Source organism: Muscardinus avellanarius, assembly GCF_963383645.1.
Source record: "Muscardinus avellanarius genome assembly, chromosome: 2".
Lineage (NCBI taxonomy): Eukaryota > Metazoa > Chordata > Mammalia > Rodentia > Gliridae > Muscardinus > Muscardinus avellanarius.
Window position 1 is genome coordinate 41,404,242 of NC_137787.1, and position 27,156 is coordinate 41,431,397.

The 27,156-nt window shown below is 36.7% G+C and overlaps 2 protein-coding genes across 2 annotated transcripts in view; one reads left to right on the forward strand and one right to left on the reverse strand.

Moving 5' to 3' along the window:
• The window catches only part of PGAP1 (post-GPI attachment to proteins inositol deacylase 1), a gene marked incomplete at both ends in the record, with an annotated part of 73,746 nt that overhangs the window by 15,359 nt on the left and 31,231 nt on the right, over nucleotides 1-27,156 (forward strand). Inside the window, 9 exons of the mRNA XM_080689171.1 lie at nucleotides 4,055-4,226; nucleotides 8,276-8,433; nucleotides 13,132-13,184; nucleotides 14,365-14,431; nucleotides 17,951-18,056; nucleotides 19,154-19,209; nucleotides 21,413-21,496; nucleotides 24,742-24,788; nucleotides 25,173-25,224. Coding sequence (XP_080545297.1) covers nucleotides 4,055-4,226; nucleotides 8,276-8,433; nucleotides 13,132-13,184; nucleotides 14,365-14,431; nucleotides 17,951-18,056; nucleotides 19,154-19,209; nucleotides 21,413-21,496; nucleotides 24,742-24,788; nucleotides 25,173-25,224 — 795 coding nt within the window. The remainder of the gene's footprint in view (nucleotides 1-4,054; nucleotides 4,227-8,275; nucleotides 8,434-13,131; nucleotides 13,185-14,364; nucleotides 14,432-17,950; nucleotides 18,057-19,153; nucleotides 19,210-21,412; nucleotides 21,497-24,741; nucleotides 24,789-25,172; nucleotides 25,225-27,156) is intronic.
• Nucleotides 481-1,275, reverse strand: LOC308258570 (small ribosomal subunit protein eS1-like; the record flags this gene model as incomplete). Its single annotated transcript, XM_080689247.1, has 1 exon — nucleotides 481-1,275. The coding sequence occupies one exon, from the start codon at nucleotides 1,273-1,275 to the stop codon at nucleotides 481-483; it is 795 nt and encodes a 264-aa protein (XP_080545373.1).

Sequence of the window (27,156 nt, forward strand, 5' to 3'; positions counted from 1 at the left end):
CCAAGAATCAGTAATGAGGAAAGGATGGATAGTCTGTTCAGCAAATGGTGCTGGGAAAACTGGGCGTCTATGCTCAAAAGACTGTGACCCTTATCTCAATTTTCAACAAACAAGACTGACGCTATAAACTACTAGATGAAAACAATAGGCGAAAGCTCCAGGATATTGGTCTTTGAAATGATACATGCATCTGACACAAGGATCTGTATCAAGTATAGGCAACAAAAGCAAAATTAGACAAGTGGGGTTTTATCAAAGTTTTTGTGCATGAAAAGAGAAAATGAACAGAGGGAAAATGAACATCTGAACTGGGAGAAAATGTTTGCAAACCAGTAAGTTAAAATCCAAAACATATAAGGAAGTAACTCAAGAGCAAAAACAAAACAACCACCACAACAAAAAACAAGTAAGCAAAACTAATAATCTTTTTTTTTTTCACAAATAGGACCTTTTATTTGTCACTATTAAAAATCTGGACTTTTAAACAGATTCTTGGACTGGTGGTTCATATCCATCAGCTCGCTCGACTTTAGCGCCTGTCTCATCCCCAGTAGCTTTTCCAGAACTGCTACCTTCACCATGAAGCTCCATTAGTTTTCCCAATTCAAACTTGGGTTTCTTCAGCATTTTTACTTTTCTAACGAAGACATCATGAAGAGGATAAATAGACTGGCAAGCCTTTTCTATGTCCTTCCCAATGCTATCTGGAATCAACTTATTGACTACTTCTTTTAAGTCATTTGTCTGCACCTCCCAGGTCATTATTTCCATCATCTTCTTCCGGATTTGGCGGACCTGTTGGTGCTGAGCATAAGAGGTCTTCCGTATCTGATTGTTGTGTTTTTTAGTAAAACCAACACAGAAGAGACGCAGCAAGTAACCATCGGTAGTCTTGACATCAACATGAGCTTCAATCATGGTCTGCCATTTTTTGACCATGGAACACATCTTGTCCCGTGTAAGATCCATGCCATGGAAGTTAGTCAGGCGGTTCTTACCCTGAACGTCCTCAGTGATTAGCTTGAATTTCCTAAATGCGACTTCATCATTCTGCAGATCAGCAAGGCTCACTTCAAACACACGACCCTTGAGGCCATCAGATGCAATTTTAGTACCTTGAGTCCTCGTGACTAGTGTTTTCCCAATATTTCTTATATTGAACATGGCCGGGGCTTTCACATCATACCAGTCTTTCTTAGAAAATGGATCAACCACTTTCTTCTTGGCTCCCTTCTTGCCGCCTTTAGTAAGGCGCTTGTTCTTGCCGACCGCCATGGTGCCGCTGGGAGAGCCAAAAGGGCCTAATAATCTTATTTAAAAATGGACTAAGGGCTTGAATGAGCATTTCTCCAAAGAAGATAGATGGCAAACAACAAGTATATGAAAAAAGGTTCAGCATTGTTAATGATTAGGATGATGCGAATCAAAACCACAATCAGCTACCACCTCACGCCTGTTAGTAAGACTGCTTAAAAAAGAAAGATGTTGGTGAGGATGTGAAGAAATTGGAACCTTTGTACACATTAGAATGCAAAGCGAGCTGGGCACAGTGGCATGTGCCTATAGTCCCAATACTTGGGAGGCTGAGATAGGAGGATTGTAGGTTTGAGGCCAGCCTTGACAAACGCCCTCAGCAACTTAGTGAGACTGTTTCAAAATAAAAAATAAAATAGAGCTGACAGTGTAGCTCAAATATAGAAGCTCCTGGGTTCAATCCCCAGTACTACAAAATAAATAGAATGCAAAGTGGTTCAGCAGCTATGGAAAACAATGGGGAGATTTCTCAAAAAATTAAAAATAGGGACTAAGTATAGCCTAATGGCAGAAAGAAGTGATCAGTTATATCAGATGCTACTGATGGGTCAAATACGATGAGGATTATATTCTATGATAACTTATCAAATGCATATGTGGTGTGTTGGGGTAAAGGGCTGATTAGAATGGATATAAGGGCATATGGAAGTTGGGCATGAGAAACTGGAGAAACCAAGTTTCCTGTACATGACAGTTTTTTTTTTTTTTAAGTTTTACTGTGAAGAGATACAGAGAAAAGTGTGGTCACTAAAGGGAAAGTGAGAGTTAAAGGAAAAATTTTTTTTGTGTATGGCAGTGGGGATTGAACCCTGGGTCATTCCACCTCTGAGCTACACCCCCAGCCTCGTTTTATTTTGAAACAGGGTCTCCCTAGGTTGATAAGAGTCTCACTATTTGCTGGGCTGTCCTCAAACCTGCGATCCTCCTGTCTCTGCCTCAAGTACTGGGCCACCATACCAAGCTTAAAAAAATTATTTTTAATGAAGAGTAATAGTCTGTTATGCATTAATGAGAGTGATCTAGTAGAAAAGGCAAAACAATGATGTAAGAAGAAAGTGGGAAGAATCGCTGGAGTGACGCCACTGAGCAGGCCAAAGGGGATGAGTGCAGAGCACAAATGGAGAATTTGGTTCTTGCTAGGATAGCTCTGTGCTGAGGTTCCCCAGGTTTGATGATTCACATAGGAGGGGTCACAGGATTCAGCATATAGTAGTTTTCATGGTTATGATTTATTATAATGAAAGAATTCAAAGCAAAATCAGCGAAGGGAGGGTGTGCACAGGGCAAAATGTGGAGGAAGCTGGGCGCAAGATTCCAAAAGTTCTCTCACAGACGAGTCACACTTTGAGTTCATTGTGACCTGCGAGATACTGCCTACGGGGGAAACCTACCGGGGACTCGCGCCCAAGGTTTCTCCTGGGGACTAATCACATAGATATCTCTGGCTAACACATACCACAATTCCAGCCTGGAAGACAGCAGGGGTTTAGTGTATATCACTTTGGGTTTGTGGTGCACAAACAGTTTGAGCACAGTGAGCCCTTCTTATCACTGTGGGAATAGTGGGAACCATCCCCAAGTGTAAGGTCCCAGGACCTAGCCGGGAGCCAGGGTGGCATTTAGTCCATTCTGAGGATAGTATTCTTAGGCCTACTACTAGTAGGCCTACTGCATTCATTCTTTTCTGCACAAGTAACAGAAGAGAAGACATATAAGAAGAATCACTGTAGGGATGATGAACAACAGTTTAGTAGTGGGAGTGAGGGGACTGGTAGAAACAAAGGGTTTTAAAATATAAGACTTATTTAAAAGTCATATGTCAGTAAATAAATGTTTGGGATGCTGGTTTATTTTTAAACCCAAATGCATTGTAGAGAAATAGATAAGAAGTACCAACATGTTGTAGTGTATTGCTATGACAGCAATAATTGTCATAGCTTTTTTATGATGTTTTCAGTTTATTTTTTGTGTGTGGTACTGGGAATGGAACCCAGGGGCATTCTACCTCCAAGCCATATCCCCAGCCCTATTTTTTTATTCTTTACTTTGAAACAGGGTCTCACTAAGTTGTAAAGGCCTCACTAAGTAGCTGAAGCTGGCTAAGAACCTGAGATCCTCCTATCTCTGCCTCCCAGAGACTGGGATTACAAGCGTGCCCCAGCCACCATGCTTGGCTATGTTTTTAGTTTTATTTATTTATTTATTTATTTTTGATGGTACTGGGGTTCCTGGAAGCCCTTCTACCTCCGGGATATACTCCCATGGGCTACACTCCCAGGCCTATTTTTTTTTTTACTTTTTTTTTTTTTTAATGTGGAAACAGGGTCTCTTAAGCCAGCGGCTGGCTCTGAACCAGTGCTATCCTCCTGTTTCCGCCTTCCAAGGGCAGGGATTACAAGCGTGAGCCACCACGCCCAGCTGTTTTTAGTTTTAAGCAAATGCTATGATTTCTTATATCTAAGTATAACTGCAACTCAATTACCCACAACATAACAAATGGTACAAATATGTTTTGCTAGATCAAATATTTGAATTTTGTTCAGAAAATCAGTTTAGCTGTTAAAAATGTCAAAACAAAATATGTACACATACATTAGAACTATGTTAAAATGTATTTCTCTACTATATGATGGAAGGTTAATATAGTTTAATTTTACTGTTGCTCATCTGCAAAGAGATATATTTAGTATTTTTACTATTATACTAAACCTTAATTATACTGTGATGATTTTTTTAATAGGGTCAAGAATTTGCTCCAAAAAGTGTGGCAATAATTGGTCATTCTATGGGTGGCCTTGTTGCAAGAGCATTGCTTACACTGAAGAATTTTAAGCAAGATCTGATAAATCTTCTTATCACCCAAGCCACACCTCACGTTGCTCCTGTCATGCCATTAGATCGTTTCATTACAGGTGAGTGATATTACCCAAACACTAACTGACCTCCCAGTTGTTGCTTACAATTACGTAAGCAAGTCTCTGCAGTGCATTTTTTTAAAGTATGCTGAAGATTTATCTATGTGTACACTGTGAAGCAGCTCAGTTGCAATCAGCATCTTTTAACTCTGACCATCTCTACTGTCTTTAAACTTAGGTTCATAATGGAAAATACTGTTTTCTATTTCCTTAGCATCTTAACATCGTTGACATGTGAATTATAATCCCTAGGTACTAGGTTTTAATTTAGTTATTTTTAAGGATGATTTCTTGTTTCTTAGATGGGCATAAACTTTCTGTGCTTTTTAGAAACTTTCTGTGCTTTTTAAACTATTTCAGTACTCTATTTGAAATAAGCTTATATTTAATCAAAATAATAGCAGTATTATTATTTTGGTTTATATTAAATTGGTTTTTAAATAAGTATGCATGCAAAGACCTTATATAGTGAGGTAGAATTGCTAATATTTGTTGAGCTCTTATTATATTTTGAGTATTGTCTTAAGCACATTACATGTATTATCACACTTAACCACTGTGCAATCCTCTGAGGTGTAGGTACCATTATCATCCCCATCCCCATGTTCATGGATAGAAAAAGGCCAAGGTAAGATCCTTTCCTAGTCATGTGGCTAGAGTGTAGACGGGCCAGCAAACCTGCTGCTGGATATGCCTGTGCTTTTAAGTTTTGCCTGCTCTACTGCCTCTTAATTGGGGTATATTACTGTAACACAGAAAATCAAACTATGGATAATGTTATATTGTAAGGAGTTTTGAATGAACTGTGAGAGTTTATAATTGATGTTACCTAACCAAATAGTTATTATAGTGTCACAGAATAAGAGTTAAATGCCTACTAGCAGCCATGCGTGGTAGTAGGCTACACACCTGTAACCCCAGTACTTGGTAGGCTGAGACAGGAGGATCGCAAGTTTGAGGACAGCCTTTGCAAATAGTGAGATACAGCAAACTAGGGAAGACCTTATTTCAAAATAAAAACAAAATAGAGCTGGGAGTGTATAGCTCAGAGGTAGAATGCCCCTGGGTTCAATTTCCAGTACCACCAACAAAGAAAACAAAACAAAAAAGCATACTATCTGAAGTTTTTCTAAGAAAATAAAATCTTCTCTGCTTATAGGAGTATTACATGAATAAAAGAAAATCTTTAGAAAGAATTCTCCTGGTCAGTAAATGAGTAAAAATTCTTACCTATCAAAATTTCTATTATATTTTAATGAAATTTTTGTTCATAATAAAGTAATATTGAACTCCAACAAAGTATTTTTTTATTTTATTTTTATTTTTTTGGTGGTACTGGGGATAGAACCCAGGGGCCTTCCACCTCTGGGCTATACTCCCAGACCTATTTTATATTTTATTTGGAAACAGGAGAGAGCCTCACTAAGTAGCTGAGGCTGGCTTTGGACCTGCGCGATCCTCCTGTCTCAGCCTCCCAAGTGTGGGGATTACAAGCATGCACCACCACACCCGGCTACAAAGTAGTTTTTTAAAGCACCCATCTTAACCTAATTTTTCTGTAATTACACGTCAAATTTTGACTATAGGAATTATTCAATAATTCCAAATTTAATATTAAAGTTATTTAAATTACTTATTCTGTTTCTAATAATATATAGGTTTAAGAAAAATCAAAGGCCAAAAGTCTTAGTACCTGTTACCACATTGTTACTGTATTTTTTGTGGTATGTGGAGATGAGCTATGTAGGTTAAATTAGAAAGACTCACAATACTTTTAAAATATTTTTTGAAGGGGGAGCTTTGAGTGGAGGCAAGTGTTAAGGTTCTGAAGGATAGCAGCAATTCATCTCCAAGAAAGCCAAGCTGAAAGGGAGTCCTAGTCTCGGGCTACTTTTCATGTAATTATTATTGTCATTTCATTCTGTATTGATTTTTTTTATTGGATTAAGTCAGAATTAGAATGAAAAGAGAACAGAAGAACTAGTTCAAGGGATTGTGGATTTTAAAGGTTTTGGGTTTTTTTAATTTGTTTGTTGTTTGAAGATTTTCTGTTTATAACTGGTGGAAATACTGTCTTTTTTGGTTTTTGTTTCTATTTTATTTTATTTTTATTTTGGTTTTAGTATTAGGGATTGAACCTAGGGACATTCTTCCTCAAAGTTACACTCCCAAGAACTTTTTTTTTATTTTGAAACAGAACCTTACTAAGTTACAGAAGCTAACTGGAACTTGCAATCCTCCCATCTCAATCTCCCAATTACTGGGATTACAAGTGTGAGCCACCAGGCCTGGCTGGAAATACTGTCTGTAAATAGGGAAGAAGAACTTGCACGGAGCCCTGTGTTTTAGAGGGCCGTATCGAGCCTTGCCTTTCCTCCGGTGGTAGGAAGTGTGCAGGCGAAGCAGCCTCCCCATTTGTGCCTTTATGCTTAGACCATGATCCAAGTAACCACGCCTCCAGAACTCTCTTGCCCTTGTGCTCTCAGTCCACTTCCAGGACTTACATGAACCTTTTGCCCACATAAAAGCCAGCGTTCCTCTCCTGAGGCAAGTATGTGCCATCCTAAGCATGAGTTGTGGCCAGAAGCGCCTTTTCAGGACCTGGGGGAAGAGTTTGATGTGCACACAAGGACCTTGTGACGCAAGATAGAATGAGGTTGGGAAGAACAAGATGCTAGCACGGCAATGGGCCAGAGACCTGCTTTCCTGTGCTGCTGTGATTCAGTGTTCAGTTCTGAAAATTATTAATTTGAACCTGCCTTCCAGGTTATTTCAATAATGTATCTTTCAAGATAGGAATAGAAGATATACTTTATCAGTTAGCTAGATTTTTGACTTAATATTTAGACATATACATGTATCACTACTCTTATCCTGGGTCTTCCAGATGTTAGGACTTGGTCAGTTGCTGGATCTCTAATGAGGAGAGCTTGCTCTACCAAATTTTTATACCCCTGAGTGGGATGCAGTGCCAGGGTAAACCTATATTTAATTGTGTGTGTGTGTGTGTGTGTGTGTGTGTGTGTGTGTGTGTGTGCGCGTGTGTGTGTGTTACTAGGAATTCAACCTAGGGGCATTCTGCCTCCACGCTACACCCCCAGCCCTATTTTACTTTTATTTGGAGATGGTCTCAGTAGGTTGATGAAAGCCTCACTACTTGCTGAGGTTATCCTCAAGCCTGCGATCCTCCTGTCTCAGCCTCCCAAGTACTGGGATTACAGGTGTGTGCCACCACACTCAGCTTACATTTAATTTTGATGATCAGAAAAAGAAAAGAGAACTCCTCTGCCTTGGTTTCAATTTTGTAATCTTTGACCGTACAGTGGTCTTACCTTCTATAGCAAAGTGAAAAACTGCAGATTCATCATTTTGAACTGTTTATTATATTTAATGGATTGAATCCTAACCCTGAGATTTTCTATTGCAGCATAATCCTAAAATTAATGGCAGAGGTTCTGTCCTGATATATTTTGTCAAAAGAACTTAACCAGTACTATATGTGGTGATGGCTGGCCACAGTAAAGTTGCTAAGCCTTTGTAAACATGGACACTGCCATAATAGGGAGAGGGTTATAGTTTTTTAAATCTACTTTATTAAGGCAATTGATATACACATACTTAGTTTGTATAATGTAATGTGTTTGAACATACACATATGTCATGAAATCAACATCACGATGTCTACAACTGTTTAGCATAAAAACCTTTTATCTTTGGATGAATTTTAGTGTGTTCTTTCCTTCATATACTCATGAGGAAGCATTATTCTTGTGGAATGTTGTGACATATTTGCATATAGACTTGTGAAAGTTTGTAAAAATTTGAGTATCTTTATTGATGCCTTTAGTAGCTCTGTACTCTGATTTAATGGGGACACAGGAATACTACATGTAAAGATACTGATTTTTCTCAAAATAGAGAAATATGAATAACATTGTTTATAAACCAGATAACTTGCGCAAAAATTCAGCTAAACATTTGTATTAGTAGGTATTGTTGCGGAGAATGGTTACTACATTTAATACCTCTTTTCTATTCCCTACCAGATTTTTATATGACAGTAAACAACTATTGGATTCTAAATGCTCGACATATAAATTTGACCACACTTTCTGTGGCTGGAGGATTTCGGGATTACCAAGTTCGTTCAGGACTGACTTTTCTACCAAAATTAAGCCATCATACCAGTGCCTTATCTGTTGTGGTAATTATTTTTTAAGATTCTACTGAAATAGTTATATAGTAGACACAGTGGAACATGAAGCAATAAATAAGTTTAGTTGCTTGGACATGACTGCTGAGTTGGTGATGTAGTCTTGCTGCACGCATGTGCACGCATAGGGGAGAGAAAATGAACAAACAAGTCTGTTGGGAGGGCAGAGTCATGGGCACTTAGGTCCGTAGAAAGGAAAAATGATTTTAAGACACTTTGTAAAAAATGACTTATATTTATAAAATAATTATTTCTTGTCCAGAATAGGAGCTGTTCACTGATTAGAGTTGTAACTATCAGAAAGTGGACTGAAGTGTATCTAGTTATAATGAGTGTTATACCATATATAGTATTAGTGGGGTGGCAGGCATGCCACAGTCTCCTGAATGCTAACCTCAAATGAAGATTTATCACTTTTTAAATAAAATGATTGGCTTTGATAGTACAAGTATAAATAGAACCCTGATTAATTTGATATTTACTCTTCCTTGCTAAAACATCAAGAATTTGCTCTTTGACTGAAACAGGCAGCCTATGTAAAGAGCTCAGATTTCCTTTTAGAACTTCTTTATATTTAGTCTTGAAGTCTTAAGATCTTAACTTCATAACTCCAAATACATATCATTTCTAAATAGAACTTAATTCTAAGGAGAAGATCCATGGAGTGCCTGCTCCTTTTACTTTGAGGAGATGGTGGTGAGAAGTCACTTTTTCATAGTTCCTCTTCATAGACACTCATTTGTTCATCTCTCTTGTTGCCCCAACTGTAGCTCACTGTTCATTTATCAAATAGGTATTTACTGAGTGCTTGCCATATACAGAGCCAAAGTTCTTACAGTATTCTGCCGTTAACTGCCATTTTCTTATAATTGGAGGAATTGAGATGTAGCCAGAATAGTTTTGGTATTAAATGGTAAACCTCTTAAACCTGATTGTTGGTGGTATGTCATTTGGTGTTGAATACTTTGGGCAGTAATTTGCTAGAAGTTCTCAACTAAATGTCAACTCTAAAAATTTAGCAAAAATTAGTATAACTTATTTTGTAGAATTGGCCCCTAGTAATGATACCATATTGATACCATATCCTGAGATGTACATTTTATGTATTTGTTTATTTATTCATTTATTTCCTGTACTGGGGACTGAACCCAGGGCACTCTACTGCTGAGCTACTTCCTCAGCCCTTTTTATGTTTTATTTTGAGACAAAGTCTTACTGTGTTGCCTGGGCTGGCTTTGAACTTATGCTCTTCCTGCTTCAGCCTTTCAAGTAGCTGAAGTTAAGGCAGGGCCACCACTGCCAACCTTTTAAAGAACTTTGATCATTTGATGATGGATTGTTTTTAATCTTGCTTGTATTTCTGTATCTCTGATAAAAATATTTTACAGATTATTCTCAAAGCTATCTATTGTATAACCTGAGTTTTAAGTTATTTTTAGTCCCAAGACAGTTTATAATCTTTTATATCTACATGTATCTTCACTTTGGAAAAACAAAAAGGAACAATTTTTGAGTGTTTATCTCAGAACAGTCAAAAGACATTTATATTCATTGGGCTACAAAAATCATTTAAGATAGAGACTATGATTGTATTATAATAGGGTAGGCTAAACTTCTATAATGTACTCTCAGGGAGTTTATGATACGTAAACACAATAAAAGTTTTTTTGTTGTTGTTTTTTTTTAGGTGGTACTCGGGGTGGAACCCAGGGGCTTTCTACCTCCGTGCTATACTACTAGACCTGTTTTATATTTTATTTGGAAACAGGGTCTCACTAAGTTGCTGAGAGCCTCACTAAATAGCTGAGGCTGGCTTTGAACCTGTGTGATCCTCCAGTCTCAGCCTCCCAAGCGTGGGAATTACAAACGTGTGCCACCATGCCCAGGTAAAACAATAGAAGTTTATGCTTTACATATAGAACTGTCCTAGGTATTTAGGTTGCTGGGTGGTTTTCCCCACCTAGAGACCCAGACTAGCAACCAGAACTCCATCTTGAATGCTTTACTTCTGAGGTTTCTAGTCATTACAGTTCAACCCCCAGGAAGGAGGAATGAGCATGGGGAGAGTGATAGGCCTAGCAGTGTCACATCACTTCTGCTCACACATCACTGGAGAATTTATAGGTATGCCTTAAAGCAAGAAAGGCTAAGAGATGTAGCCAGTTGTGCAAGAATGGAAGAATGAATTTGGTGGACACTTAGCAGTTTTCACCCAAGTGGTCAGGAGCAACTCTCATTTTTTTTTTACCCTTCCTTTTTCAGCCCCAGGAAAGTAAACTTATTTTATGATCTACATAATGGTAAATTCTGTCTGTTGGGAGATGTTATTCTACTGAACATTTAATATAATCTTAGAGCCACAGTGAACTCTAGCTGTCTAATTTTTAGTAAGCTGTCAACAGAAACTCCCAAATATATCAGTGCTTATAAATCCAACAAGTTGTAGATTCCCTCTCTTCAGAACTTGGAACCCAAAATATATTTAAAGAGTGCAAGTAGCTGGGCATGGTGGCACATGCCTATAAGCCCAGTACTTGGGAGGATGAGACAGGAGAGTCACAGGTTCAAGGACAGCCTCGGCAATTTAGTGAGACCCTCAGCGCTTAATGTAGCTCAGAGGGAGAATGACCCTGGGTTCAATCCTGAGTACCACCACCACCAAAACAAAACAAAACAAAAAAACACGCTGACAGTGATGCCTTAGAAATTCTACATACCTGATGTTTTTTCATCTTTTTTGTGTGTGTGTGTGGTACTGGGGTTCCTGGAAACCCTTCTACCTCTGGGTTACACACCCAGACCTATTTTTATATATTTTTTTATTTGGAAATAGGGTCTCCTAAATCAACGAGGCTGGCTTCGAACCTGAGCGATCCTCTTGTCTCTGCCTTCCAAGTGCGGGGATTGCAAGCATGCCTCACCACACCCGGAGTTTTTTTCATCTATTAAAGAGGCATTTTGCCGGGCGTGGTGGCGCACGCTTGTAATCCCCGCGCTTGGGAGGCAGAGACAGGAGGATCGCGCAGGTTCGAAGCCAGCCGCGCGCACTGGCTTATGAGACCCTGTTTCCAAATAAAAAAGTATAAAAAATAGGTCTGGGAGTGTAGCCCGGAGGTAGAAGGGCTTCCAGGAACCCCAGTACCACCAAAAAAAAAAAAAAGAGGCATTTTAAGCTGGACATGGTAGTGTACTCTTATAATTCCAGTACTTGGGAGGCTGAGACAGGATTGCAGGTTCATAGCCAGCCTCAGCAACTTAGTGAGACACTGTTTCAAAATAAAGAATAAAAAATAGGACTAGAGGTGTAGCTTGGAGTTAGAATGCCCCAGTTTCAGTCTCAGTACCACAAAGGAAGGCAGGGAGGGAGGGGAAAGACATTTTAGACTTATGCACACATTCTTGTATCTGTTTCATTAGTCTCCTATCTTCGTTTTGTTTGTTTTTGGTACAGAGAGAAGGGCTATGAAAAATTTATTTAATGAGCCCTGTTGTATGTAAGATTGTATTCACAAAGACGTCATTACCTGGTGTAAAAGAATCTCTAGTTTTAGAAGGGTATGTACTATTGTTAGGAAGCCTCCTTTCTAATAATAATTTTTAAGGCACCTTTGTCATTATGTCTCTAACCAGTACTGTACATCCTAATCATTTAGAGGTTTTTAAAGTAAGCCTGAATCCCAGTTATGAGAATCTGATTTAGTAGTTTTGGTATTCTGATCAGGCACATTGAATTTAAAAAATATTTTAAAGCATTTATTTCTCAGGCACACACCTGATTAAGAAGTCATGTCTTAGAATCTACCAGGTGGTAATTTGATTAAAACCAAAATTACTGAAATATCTATTATAACTTATTAGATAGGATTTATTATGACTTACCAAAGAATCTTGAAATCAGCTTCTTATTATTAGAGTAAAAGTTAGACATTAATTTAGTATAGAGAGAATGCCCCTTAATAATGTGTGTGTGTGTGTGTTTGTGTGTTTGTGTGTGTGTGTGTGTGTGTGTGTGTGTGTGTGTGTATACTTATACTGGGGATGGAACTCAGGGGCTTTCTACCTCCGGGCTATACTCTCAGACCTATTTTTAAATTTTACTGGGGAACAGGGCCTCACTAAGTAGCTGAGGCTGGCTTCGAACCTGCTTGATCCTCGTGTCTCAGCCTCCCAAGTACTGGGATTACAAGTGTGTGCCACCACACCCAGCTCTATGCCTTAATAATTTTTAAAGGGCAATTTGAACTTGACTACCAGTAATCACACTTAGAGAAGATTATTATTTTATATAGGAAATATCTTAATTGGATTGCCTTTTATAAAAATGCATCATTTGAAAAATATCTATAAATGCCGGACGTGGTGGCACACACTTGTAATCCTAGCACTTGGGAGGCTGAGCCAGGCGGATCGCACAGGTTCGAAGCCAGCCTCAGCTACTGAGTGAGGCTCTCAGCAACTTAGTGAGACCCTGTTTCCAAATAAAGTTTAATATAGGTCTAGAAGTGTAGCCTGGAGGTAGAAAGCCCCTGGGTTCCACCCCCAGTACCACATACACAAAAAGAATGTCTATAAGAATATCTCATATAGAGAAACTAATGCTTCTAAATATTAGCTTATAAGAATTTCAAATCTTTCAGAGAATAACACACGTACTTCATTTAAGTTTGATTTTTTTCCCTTTCCTTTTAGAGTTCAGCAGTGCCCAAGACCTGGGTCTCAACAGACCACCTCTCCATTGTGTGGTAAGTTAATGTAACTTTTTTGGTTATTTGTTGTCATCCTATTTTTCCTATTGATGCATTAATTGGTTTATTAGCTTTCTTTGAACTTTTGGGGGAAAAGATTAACTTAGATGCTTTAGAACTTTCAATTTGGTTTGTCTGTTTGACAAAGGTTACCTGGTAATCTGTATTATCACCTCCCAAATAGCCAGTAGCATCAGTTTCCAATGATAATGATGCTGAGCATCAAATACCACAATGTTAAGAGTGTGTCAGTGTCGGGCAGAATCAGACGTACCCCGGTAGGACTTTCTGAGCTTCTGGCCAGTCACTGACTGCGCTTGGATTCAGTCAGTACACGAGTGACTTCTCCAGGCAGCAACAGTGGAAAACCAAGTAGGAAATAAAATTATTATTAATATAAATTTTTAAAATAAGAGATTAAATATCACACAAGAAATGGGCAGACTATAGTCTGTCTTCTTTATGGGGGTTTTATGGGTTTTTTTTGTTTGTTTGGTTTTTTTTTTTTTTTTTTTTTTTTTTTTTTTTTTTTTTTTTGGTGGCACCGGGGTTCCTGGAAACCCTTCTACCTCCAGGCTACACTCCCAACCTATTTTATACTTTTTTATTTGGAAACAGGGTCTCTTAAGCCAGTGCGGCTGGCTTCGAACCTGCGCGATCCTCCTGTGTCTGCTTCCCAAGCACGGGGATTACAAGCTTGTGTCACCACGCCCAGCTGTCTTTATGTTTTGACTTAAAGATTCTCTTTTAACCTTCTTCTGACTGTGCAAGCAATAGTATTTGCAGGAACCACCCGGTGCAGACATAAGATGAGGCAGACGTGGTACTAGAGTACGTAAGGAGATTTAAGGAAGATGGAGGACCCTAACAATTCTACTGTCAAGCATCCAGGACAATTTAATTTACTTTATTTATATAGGGTTTAACCTTAAGACATATGATTAACAAGAATGACTTATCAAGTAACTTTTCAATATATTTTAAAATTTATTGGTGCCTTGTCATACATCATGATGAGGTACAGGATGGTAGAGGCATACATACTCAAATAATTTTAAATTTACAACTTTAAAGGAAATTCAGATCTTCCATTAAATAATATAATCATTTAATAAATTGTGTTTGGGTCAAAAAACATGTTTTAAGAAAGTTTTATTTGTAACACTTTATTCTTTAGGTGTAAACAGTTGCAATTGACTACAGTTCGAGCATTCTTTGATCTTATTGATGCCGATACGAAACAAGTATGTATTTTAAAACTCAGTTACTTCAGCAAAGTAAAAGTTTTTGTTACAGCAATGCAAGATTTAGTGCATTTTTTAACTTTGATGAAATTAGAAACCTATATCATGTATTACTTTTAATTAATTCCAAAATGGGAATATCTTTTGTTCTGATGATACTTTGTCCACTATCAATAATTCAGGATGCAGTGGAAATTAAAAACATAGAAGGATACTTTAAATCTTCACCCAGTTCTATTTCTTCACTGTTTAGAAATTTGATATATATCCTTCTAATTTTTTTAAACTAAAGGATATTCTTTGCAAACTATTTGATATTTTTCTTAATTATAAATATCATGATCTATCTTTGTAGATATTTTTGGACCACATATTTTTTGTGTGTGTGGTACTAGAGATTGAACCCAGGAACATTCTACCTCTGAACCCCTGATTCAGTCTCTCAAGTACTAGGATTACGAGTGTGCATTACCACGCCAACTTGAACCACATTTTTTTCTTCTCCACTCCCTTCCTTCCTTCCTTCCTTCCTTCCTTCCTTCCTTCCTTCCTTCCTTCCTTCCGTGTGGGGTACTGAGGATGCAGCCCAGGAGCATTGTACCTCTGAACTATACTCTCAGCCCTGTTTCTTAGTCTTTTTTTGTTGAAACAGGGTCTTATTGAGTTGCAAAGGGCCTTGCTAGATAGCTCAGGCTGTCCACAAACTGCAATCCTCCGGTCTCTGCCTCCCGAATGCTGGGATTACAAGCAGGTGTCACACGCCCAGCCTTTTTTTTTTTTCTTTTTTTTTTTTTTCAGTACTGGGCATTCTACCTCCAGTCTATACCCCCAAGCGCTATTTTTTATTCTTTAGTTTTGAAATAGGGTCTCACTAAGTTGCAGAGGACCTCACTAAGTAGCTGAGGCTGGCCTCAAACCTGCCATCCTCCTGTCTCAGCCTCCCAAGTACTGGGATTACAAGTGGCACCACCATGCCCAGAAGTGGACCAAATTTTTTAAAAACGTCTTTAGTTTTTTTTATAAGATGAAAATGTGTACATTCATTCAATAACCCAAGCTCATAGGAACTTCAATCATATGCTTCTACAAGTTGAGTGTCTATAATATGATTTCTAAGTACATCCTCACCAAACTAGGATTTTTCCAAGTTGTTCTATTAGCAGAATACATGAAAATCATAGTACCCTTTACGGAACATCACATTACTCTTCCTTGCCTGCTAGCAGACAAAATCGAGATAAATTCAGCAAAATTCAGATAATTCTATTTTTGTGTGTGTGTGAGTTGGAAACAGGTTGCTACCACTCCTCTTAAATAGCCTTTACCTCAGGTCATCTTGTAGTATATCACTGTTGCATGGGAAATATGTTTTGAGAATTGTGGCTCTGGCTTCTTTTTGGAGAAAAAAATGATTTTTAGTTAATTTTTTTTTTTTTTTTTTTTTTTTTGCGGGTCTGGGGATGGAACCCAGGGGCATTTGACCTCTGAGCTACACCCCCTTCCCTGTTCTTTATTCTTTATTTTGAAACCAGGTCTCACTGAGTTGCAGAGGGCCTCACTAAGTAGCTGAGGCTGTCCGCGAACCGTGATCCTCCAGGTCTCAGCCTCCCGAATGCTGGGATTACAAGCATGCGTCACCATGCCCGGCTAGTTAGGCTGTCCGCGAACCGTGATCCTCCAGGTCTCAGCCTCCCGAATGCTGGGATTACAAGCATGCGCCACCATGCCCGGCTAGTTAATATTTTTCATTATGGCAAAATATGTTTGGAATCTCCTTCCTAAAGGTTTCAGTTCTTTCCGAGACCAGCACAGGTGGCCTTTTTCAGGTCAAGTTTTCCTTGATCATTGTGTCTTAGGACCTTTCCCCTGTTGTGCAGTCTCTTGAGGGGTGAGGAGAAGCGCCTTAACTCTTCCAGTGGCTGAATAACCACTATTAGAATCATAGATACTTAGCTTTCTCTTAAAGATCTACATCATCTTGCGCTTTACTTATTTTTAAGCCAGAAGATTCCATATTATAAATTACTTCCACTTATTGAATAAACTTTATAGAATTGACAATGTGACTTAGTTATGGAATACAAATGTTTTTTGGTTTACAACATTGTTTTATTTATTTATTTATTTATTTATTTATTTATTTATTTATTTGGTGGTATTGGGGTTCCTGGAAGCCCTTCTACCTCCGGGCTACACTCCCAGACCTATTTTTACATTTTTATTTGGAAACAAGGTCTCCTAAGCCAGCGCGTGCGGCTGGCTTTGAACCTGCGCAATCCTCCTGTCTCTGCCTCCCAAGCGCGGGGATTACAAGCGTGCGCCACCATGCCCGGCTACAACATTGTTTTAATTGTGAGACTTAACTGTGGCAAAAGTTTTAAGTCTACTTGAAAGAATGCAACTAAATACAATAACGTAATAAATTAAAATTGCAAGACCAGTTTGTACTCAAACTGACATATGGTAGATTTAGGAAAAGCCTTATTTTAACTAATGAAGAACAAATCTACTTCAGACCAATAAATTTTTTTTAAAAAACTTTACATAAAAATAACTTTAATAAAGCAATGTTTTTCTAATAATTCCTAACATGAGAAATAATTTCAATACTAGTATATAATAAATTTCAACTTCAAATGCATAAATATTTTACAGACACATTTTAAGGGCCATATAAGAAATATTTTATTATTATGCTGCTAAGAATCAAAGTATAATATTGTTTATGAAAGTCAATTCTGAGCCAGGCATGATGGTCCATTGCTTGTAATTCTAGTTCTTGGGGGGCTGAGACAGGAATATTGCAGGTTTGTGGCCAGTCTTCGTAACTTAGTGAGAGGCTATTTCCCAATAAAAAATAAAATAGAGCTGTAGTGCAGAGGTAGAATGCCCCTGGGTTCACTTTCCAGTACCATAAAATGAGTGAGTAAATAAATGAGTATAAGTAAATCTCAATTCTGTTGAATAAACTTAACAACCCTTTGTATTATGGATTCTACATGCTTGGTTTTAACCAACAATGATTAAGAAATTCAGGGAAAAATAAGTTGAGTGTGTATTTTCTATAGTGACCAGTGTATTTTTTGCTATAGAATTAGTACTGGTCTGAGATTAGTGTGTGGGAACCACCATACCAGAACATCACTTGAGTTCTCTTCTGATTCTGTACATCTTTATAATATTTTATTCTTAACTGTTAACTTTGAAGGACTGTTACATAATAATTAAGAGCTTGGACACTAGAGCTGGAATGCCTAGGTTTGAATCCCAACGAAATTCTTAATATTTGTGTGACTTTGGACAAGTTCCTTAATTTCTCTATGGTTAGTTCCTTCATATTTAAAATGCAGCTAGGAAGGCTACCTCTTAAAGTTCTTGTGATTATTAATACAAAATGTCATAGAACAGTGCCAGACTCAGAGTAAGTAAATGTTGACATTTGTCATTATTACTTGAAACAATGTTTCATTGAACTATCATAGCCTAACATGATACAGAATATGTCAATATTCTTTCTAGATAACTCAGAATCCCAAGAAGAAATTGTCGGTTTTGAATCACCACTTTATAAGGCATCCGGCAAAACATTTTGAGGAAAATCCAGCAATAATTTCTGATTTAACAGGTTGGTGGTAATAATATAAGTAGAGTTTATTATTATTATTTTTAGGTAAATTTGTCATTAGCATACAAGGTCTTTGAAACTGTGAAACTTCAAATATTATTGTCCTAATATTTTGTTTTTCCTTATGATCATTTGGAGGTTCTTGATTTGGAAAAGAGAAAGTAGAAAAAGCAAGTTATGCTCATAAAAATTTTGTGAAAAATAGAAAGTTGGCCTTTGATATGTTTTGTGGAGTACATATGTGTATGTGCGTGTATTGATGGTGTTGCTGGGAATTGAACTCAGGGCCTCGCACATCCTGTGCAAGCGCTCTACACAGAGATACACCCCAACCTGAAAATTTTTTTTGGTACTGGAGATTGAACCCAGGGACATTCTATCTCTGAGCTACACCTCTAGCCCTATTTTATTTTTTATTTAGAAACAGGGCTTCACTAAGTTGATGAAGACCTTGTTATGTTTCTGAAGCTGGCCTAAAACCTGTGATCTTCCTGTCTCCACTTCCAAAGTACCAGGATTATAGGCATATGCCACCATGAATAGCCTCCTGAAAATTATTAAGTTAAATATTGTCTTGTCTTAAGAGTTACATAAAATAAGAGCTATATTATTTTTGATACCTTTCAATTTCTCAGTTTCATTTATTCTTCAGTTTTCCTTTCTATTACCACCATATCTTTTGCTGATAAATTTTGCCTTTAAAAGTAGTAATAAATACCTATTACACTGTATTAAATTAAAAGCTTTGTTTGAATGAAATCTTTCAGTAGAATAATATATTGATATATTAATAAATTAATATTTATTTTTATTAGTATTGTTTCTTTAAGAAATTATTACTAGAAGGAGAAATATTTCATTTCCAAACAAAACATTTAATTTAATAAAGTATCACAGGTATTTATTACTAGGTCTTTATTGACTAAGATGTGAATACTAGTAGGTGATGAGCATAAAGAGGGCACATTCTTAAATTTTTCTCTTAACACAGGCAGTGTTCAGGAAAACAGATTAAGAAGTATTTCACCACTATTGAAAAACAGAAATAAGTCATTTTATATATGAAAGAAAAGTAAATTAATTTTCTTTACTTTAAGGGACATCTATGTGGGTTCCAGTAAAAGTATCCAGATGGACTTATGTGGCTTACAATGTAAGTATTCTACTGATGGATAATTTTGTGTGTGTGCAGTACTGAGGATTGAGCCCTAGGGCATTCTACTCTGAGCTATACCTCCAGCCCTATTTTTTATTCTTTATTTTGAAACAGGATCTCACAAAGTTGCACAGGGCCTCACTAAATAGTTGAGGCTGGCCATGAACCTGCATTTCTCCTGTCTCAGACTCCCAAATACTGGGATTACAAGCATGTGCCACCATGCTGCTTGGCCTGATGGATTTAAAAAAAATAGTGTATTTTTTTTCTTTTTTTTCTTTTTTCTTTTGTGCTTCTAGGGATGGAACCCAGGGGCATTCAACCTCCAAGCTATACCCCTTGCCCTATTTTTTATTCTTTATTTTGGAACCGGTTCTTACTGAGTTGCAGAGTGTGCCTCACTAAGCAGCTGAGGCTGTCTGCGAACCATGGTCCTCCAGTCTCAGCCTCCTGAATGCTGGGATTACAAGCGTGAGCCACCACGCCCTAGCTTAGTGTTTATTTTTAAAAGTTAAAGACTTTACAAAAAGATAACCACAGCTGGGTGTGGTGGCCCACGCTTGTAAGCCCTGCGCTTGGGAGGCAGAGATCAAAGGTTCGAAGGATCGCACAGGTTCGAAGTCAGCCCTGCTGGCTTAAGAGACCCTGTTTCCAAATAAAAATATATATTAAAAAAAAATAGGTCTGGGAATGTAGCCCGGAGGTAGAAGGGCTTCCAGGAACCCCAGTACCACCAAAAAAAAATAAAAATAAAAATAACCTCTTACTGTTTTTCTACAGTTTAATAATGTGTCCGTAATAATATCTAGTCAGTATTCAATTTTTCTGTTTTAAATCATAAATTTATCTCTCCCTGTCTCTTTTTATGGTATTGGATTTTCAACCAGTAGTATTCTAACGCTGAGCTACGCCCCAGCCCTATTTTTCTTTCTTTTTTAAAAGAGGGTCTTGCTAATAAGCTAGTCTTGAACCTGTGATCCCCCTCTCAGCCTTCCATTTTTTTTTTTTTTTTGCTTTGCTTTACTATTTGTTTAAATTTAAATCCAAAAAAGGCCTAAATATTGTTATTGGTTGATGTGTCTCATTTCTCTTAATCTTTAATACTTTTTGTGTGTGTGTGGTGGTGGTACTGGGGTTCCTGGAAGCCCTTCTACCTCCGGGCTACACTTCCAGACCTCCTATTTATATTTTTATTTGGAAACAGGGTCTCTTAAGCCAGCGGGACTGACTTTGAACCTGTGCAATCCTCCTGTCTCCGCCTCCCAAGCGAGGGGAATACAAGCGTGCGCCACCACGCCCGGCTCTTTAATACTTTTTAAACTTTTGTTCCTTGAAATTTATTTGTTGACAAAAGTCATTTTTGTGATAGTCTTGATTTTTGATGGTTGCATTCCCATGATCATTCAGCATATTCCTTTACCAACTCTTATATTAGTAGTTGGATCTGGATGCTTTATACGATTCAGATTTTTCTCCTTTTTTTCTTTTTTCTTTTACTAAAGTACCTCTTTTTGTGTTGTTAGTAGCTGTTGATGAGAAATGCTTAGATTAATTTAGGAGAATGCAAAAATGATGAGATTCCAATTTATTTATTTATTAACTATAATATTATACAGAAAGAATTTATTTTGCCTACTTGATTTGTCAAAAATGTAAAAATCATAAAAGAACAGAATGATAATTGGTTAGGCCTCTGGTTCTTACCTTACATTTACCGGTTATCACGATGGTAAGGTGGCATCAATGGCTATTAGAAAAAAAATCCCCCCTATAGATTTACATATATTTGTGATTCAGTTTATAGACAATAAAATCATTCTGTTTAACCAGTACAAGCCATTTCAGATTTAGCTCCTTAGTCTTTTTGAAACAGCTCTTTAAGTTGTCTTTAATAGTTCCTCATTGTCCAGAATAAGGTATTTCCGCTTATTATATACATCTCCTGTCCCAGAGTTTGAATTCGTTCCTTCTTTAAGGGACTATTTGTTTTACTTTGAAACAGGGTTTTGTTAAATTTCTGGGGCTAGCCTCGAACCTGCAGCCCTCCTGTCTGAGCCTTTGAAATACTGGGATTATAGGTGTGTGCCACCATACCCCATAGAATTAGAATAATTATTCACTGAATTTATCTGTACTTTTGAATAATGAAATTATCAACTCTCATTATAGATATATTGAGTGTTTTCCTTCCTTTTTTTAGGAATCTGATAAGATATATTTTACATTTCCCCTTGCAAATCATAGAAAAATCTACACTCACGTCTACTGTCAGAGCACCATGCTGGTAAGATAACTGATACATTATATGTAAATTGTTCATTTTTAGATTCAATTGACATCTAGTAAATATACCTATGAATTATTATCATTAAACCTAACTAGTTGAAACTTTGTTTAAAACAGTGTTGTGATTGAAAAATATTATTCGGAATTTTTCTATAAATGATGACATTCTTTTGACTTATATCTTTGGTGCTAGTTTAGGTCTTTCAGCCTGACTTTCTGCGTTAGTTTTCAAGATGAAAGAATTTAATTCAGAGTTCCTTTAATTCTAAAATTCTAAAAGCATTTTAAAGAATAAGTATAGTTAAGCAAATCTATTTTATAAAGCAAATCTTGTTTTTACTTTGGCTTCTATACTAAAATTTTTTATATGTTTTATACCAGATATTCTCTAGGACAGTAAACTATATAGTGTAATTTAGACTTATTATACCAAAATAATGATTTGGCATTTTATTTTAATGAATTCTTACTATGCTAGTCATTCTTTTTTTAAAAAAATAGCATTAGCTGGACGTGGTGGCACACACTTGTGATCCCAGCTCTTGGGAGGCTGAGATAGGAGGATCGCACAGGTTCAAAGCCAGCCTCAGCTACTTAGTGAGGCTCTTAGTGAGACTCTTAGCAACTTAGTGAGACCCTGTTTCCAAATAAAGTATAACATAAGTCTGGGAGTATAGCCCGGAGGTAGAAAAGGCCCTGGCTTCCACCCCCAGTACCACCAAAAAAAAAAAAAAAAAAAAAAAAAATAGTGTTAGATGCTCACTTTGACAGCACACATAAATAAAATTGGAAAATACGGAGATGAGCAAGGCCCCTGCTCAAGGTTGACATTCAAATTTGTGAACCATTCTATATGTATTTTTAAAAATGAAAGATGCTATAGTGTTTTTATTATGATACTGGGATTGGTCAAGTATTTGTGTGTGTGTATGTTTGTGTGTGTGATTTTACTGGGGATTGAGCACCCAGGGAATTACATCTTTGAGCCATACCCAAGCCCTTTTTAAAAAAAATTTTTTTTTTTAATGGGATCCGCTAGAATGCTGAGAGTGTTAGTATATTGCTGAGGCTATCTTAGAACCTGTGATCCTTCTGTCTCAGCCTCACAAATACTGGGATTACAAGCATGCACCACCACGCCCAGCTTGGTTGTCATGCTTTAATGATGAAGACTTATCAGGGGGCTCAGGTGTTATCAGTATGATCATCCATTATAAAGTTCCCAGTCAGCATTTTACCTAGTGATTTTAGCAGCCATTGAAGACATATTATTTATGTAGATAGGATTTTTTTATTAGTACCATTTTCTTTCTTATATACTTAAGGAATTAGTAATTCCTGAATAGCTTCTAAGGCTTTCAAAACAGTTGTAATTAATTTAGAATCATTTTCTAGGTGATTTGAAAGTTTCCTTTGACCAGGAGGTTTTATTGACATGGTATCTTAGGGTGAACTTAAATAGTACATTATCTATTGAAGTCCATGGGTGAATGAGTCAGAATTCCTATCCACTGAAATAAATTGACTGGAATATTGGCAATATTTATACAAGGGTTATCTTTGAGGATAGGCTCCCCTAGGCTGCAAAAGCCCTTTACAAAGAGGCTACTAGATTTAATGCATCTGGGCTATTCTGACCCATTCCATAGCTTTGCTTTATAATAGCACATTGTTGTTCAGAGAAGCACAGATAACAATAGAGGAGTCACACAGATATTTTGCTTGTAATGGAGATCAGGGTAATACCACATTGTTTTTGTTTGTTTCTTGTTTTTTACATTCCTTAAAAATATTTAAAATTTTATTTAAGTTCTGTGAGGACAGAGACTATGTCTGCCTAACTCATCATTTTCCCTAAGTGCTTAAATTAATTCCTTGGCCCTAAATGGACTTTATAAACACTAGTTGAATGAACAGATTGATTTCTTCATTGTGTTATCTGTAATACTAAAGACAAAGTATGTAGCTATTGGACAGTGCTTTGCATCTTCCTACATTCTAGTAGAATTTCAACAGTTCGATTATATCAGATCTTGGAAAATTGATGCTGCTGTTTTAAAAGTTAGTTGGGCATGGTGGAGCAGGCTTGTAAGCCCAGCATTGGGGAGGCAGATCATGGTTCACAGACAGACTCAGCTACTTAGTAAGGCCCTTTGTAACTCAGTGAGACCCTATTCAAAAAATAAAAAGACTAAAAAGTAAGACCGGGAGTGCAGCTTGGAGGTAGAATGCCCCTGGGTTCTATCCCCAGTACTGGGGGAAAAAAAAAAAAGTTAGAGTGAAGATCTTGGATTACATTGCTTTTATTTATTTTTAAAATTTATTATTATTACTATTTTTTAAATTATTATGATTATTATTGTTATTATTATTTTGTGGTACTGGGGATGGAACCCAGGGGCATTCTACCTCCAAGCTACACCACAGCCCTATTTTTTATTCTTTATTTTAAAATTTTGAAACAGGGTCTCACTGAGTTGCGAAGGGCCTCACTAAGTAACTGAGCTGGCCGCAAACTGCGATCCTCCTGAATGTTGGGATTACAAGCATGTGCCACCACTCCCGGCTGGTTACATTGCTTTTAAATTACTAAAGACAAATGCAGATTGTTGGTAAACCATCGCAATCCTGTTACAGCATTTCAGTCCCATGCTGCAATTATAACTACTTTTATTCTTGAACTCTTGGAATTGTGCTTCAGTCTAAACATGTTCCTGAGTATATAAAAGTTATTACTGATAATCAAATGGGAACTCAATAAATTAAAAAGCTGTACATAGATTGTTATTTTAAATTAAATTTGTTATAATTGTTATTTTTAATTGTGTAACTCTGGATTTTTGTTGGTATAAAGTTTGTCTCTAGTTATTAGTGCTTCTATTTTTGTTAAAATGTAGGTTACTATATAATTGTCTAAAGTATGAACAAACATTACTGAACTCTTTGAAAGTTTTAGTTCAACAGTTACATATACTTAAGTGATGTACTGAAGAGAGATACACATCAAGACACTCTCACATGGCTGCTCTAGGTTAACCACTTACCTTCCTGTCTGTATTGACATTAGACTGTTTTGTCCATCCTTGACCTGTGTGACTTGAGACTCGGATGTTTCTCAATCCAATGGCTATGTTTCCCTTGCTCCCATCTTACCGTATAATAGAAAATTGTTGAAGATGCTTGTTTTATATAATTATCGTATAGAATATTTAGTGTATTTTATTTTGTATTATTGGTTAACAGGATACAAATAGTTGGATTTTTGGCTGCATAAACAGCACTTCTATGTGGTAAGTCTTGAATCTAGGGCCCTCCATTGCTGCTTGTTCTTAACATAGACAATACTCAGAAGTCACTTTTGGAATAGCTTCATATATTTTTATTCTCGTTTTGCTCCTTTATTATAGTATAGGGTTTTAAATGAAGCTTTTAATGAAATTAATGCATTGCTAATTTTTTAAAACATTGAAAGTAGTTGATTATTAGAAATAGCTTTTTGTTGCCAAGGGAAACTATATAGACAAGTATACTAGATTAAGTTTGTTAGACTTCAGTTCATTATAATTCTCTCTTCTGGGTCTTTAAATATTTTTTTTTCCCTCTGAAGCTTATTTGTAATTCACAATACTTCAGTATATGTTTCCTTTAATTATATTGTTGTATTTATTTCAAAGCCGACAAGGGGTTGATTTATCATGGAAAGCTGAATTACTGCCAACAATTAAGGTAAATTTTAGCTTTAGAACTTTAATATTTTGATGAAGAAACACTTGAGCCTATAGACATTTTAGAATATGTGCTTATATAGGTATTGAATAAAACATCTGCTAGCCTACAGTATAGAAATATTTGTAATACATTTGATAAGGAGTAGCATGCAATTATTATATAAGGGCTGAGTTAAGCTTACTTTGGAGCCTGCTGCCTAGCATATACACGGCTGAGTTCAGTCTCCAGTGCTATAAAAAAAAAAGGAGAAAGAGAACAGTTGTGTAAATCTCTGTATGTAATATAATATCATACCGGAAGAGCTGGGCAGATTTTTTTAACTTAAATTTGAGAGTATATTTAATAATCTGTCTTGAACTAATAAATGGTTTAACATACTACATACAGAATTTCATTTTTGGAGAAAGTACCTGTAGTATGGGAGTGAGCATCTAAAGATACATGAAGTAATTTTCTAGATCAGTTTCAGCAACCTGGTGTGATCAAACACTCGGATAATTCTCTTTTGTCCAGTACTCTTCAGGGTGGTAAATCACAGATTTTTACTTTTTAATTGTCAGTGATTTTCTTAGCAATCCTGGAAGATTAACAAATGTTTTTTTTAATTTTTAATTTTTTATTTTTGGTAGTACTGGAGGTGGAACCCAGAGGTTTTCTACCTCCAAGCTATACTCCCAGACCTATTTTATATTTTATTTGGAAACAGGGTCTAAGTAGCTGAGAGCCTCACTAAGTAGCTGAGGCTGGCTTTGAACCTGTGCGATCCTCCTGTCTTGGCCTTCCAAGCACAGGGATTACAAGTGTGTGCCACCATGCCCGGCTTAACAAATGTTTTTTAAAAGTCTTATTTTTATTCAGTCAAAATCTATTGTTGAAAAGGAAAAATAATTCTAAAATTTGATGAAAATATCTTCTTATATTCAAATCATATTGATTATAACTGATATTATACCAGAATTGATAGTATTTAGTCTTGAAGTAAATTTAAAAATAAAATGTATATATTTTTAATGACTACTAAACACATGGCCCTGAAAGTGAAATCATTTTGATTGGTCACAGTCATCTTCCAATTAGCCTAACACCAATTAAGTTATTTTTGCTCATGGGTATTTATGTTTATTTGCATATATAGTCAGCTCTGTGCTAAGGGAGAGAAACTAATAGACAGGAATAGTAACAGAGGAATAATTGTAAGCCACACTTTACTGGAATTTTTTTCTGTCATACTTTGATCTTACTTTGTATATATTCATTGATCTTACTTTGTATATATTCATTCATGAAGTGAATATTATTTATATTTATGAAATAAATATGCGCAAATAGTTTCACTCATGAACATTTTTAAGGTCTTTCACTGATTCTATCCTAAACTTTCAGGCAGGAACAGAACAAACAAAAGTACTAGGGTATATTTATTGATCAGTCATTTATAAGATTTTTATTCTTTATTTTAAAACAGGGTCTTACTAAGTTGCAGAGTGCCTTATTAAGTAGCTGAGGCTGTCCGTGAAACTGAATCCTCCTGCCTCAGCCTCCCAAGTACTGGGATTACAAGCATGTGCCATCACACCGGACTCATAAGGTATTTTAAATATTTCCTTTAGTTCCCTATCAATATATTCTATACCTATTATAACTTAAACAAGAAGAAACAAATGATTAAAAAGCTTACAAAGCTGGGTGTGGTGGCACACATTTGTAATCCCAGTACTTGGGTGGCTGAGACAGGAGGATCGCAGGTTTGTGGCAGCCTCAGCCTACTTAGTGAGGCCCTCTGCAACTTAGTGAGACCCTGTTTCAAAATAAAGAATAAAAACTAGGGTGGGGTATAGCTTGGAGGTAGAATACCACAGGGTTCAACCCTCAGTACTACCAAAAAAAAAAAAATCTGAAAGAGAGAAGTTAAAAAGAAGTAATGATTAA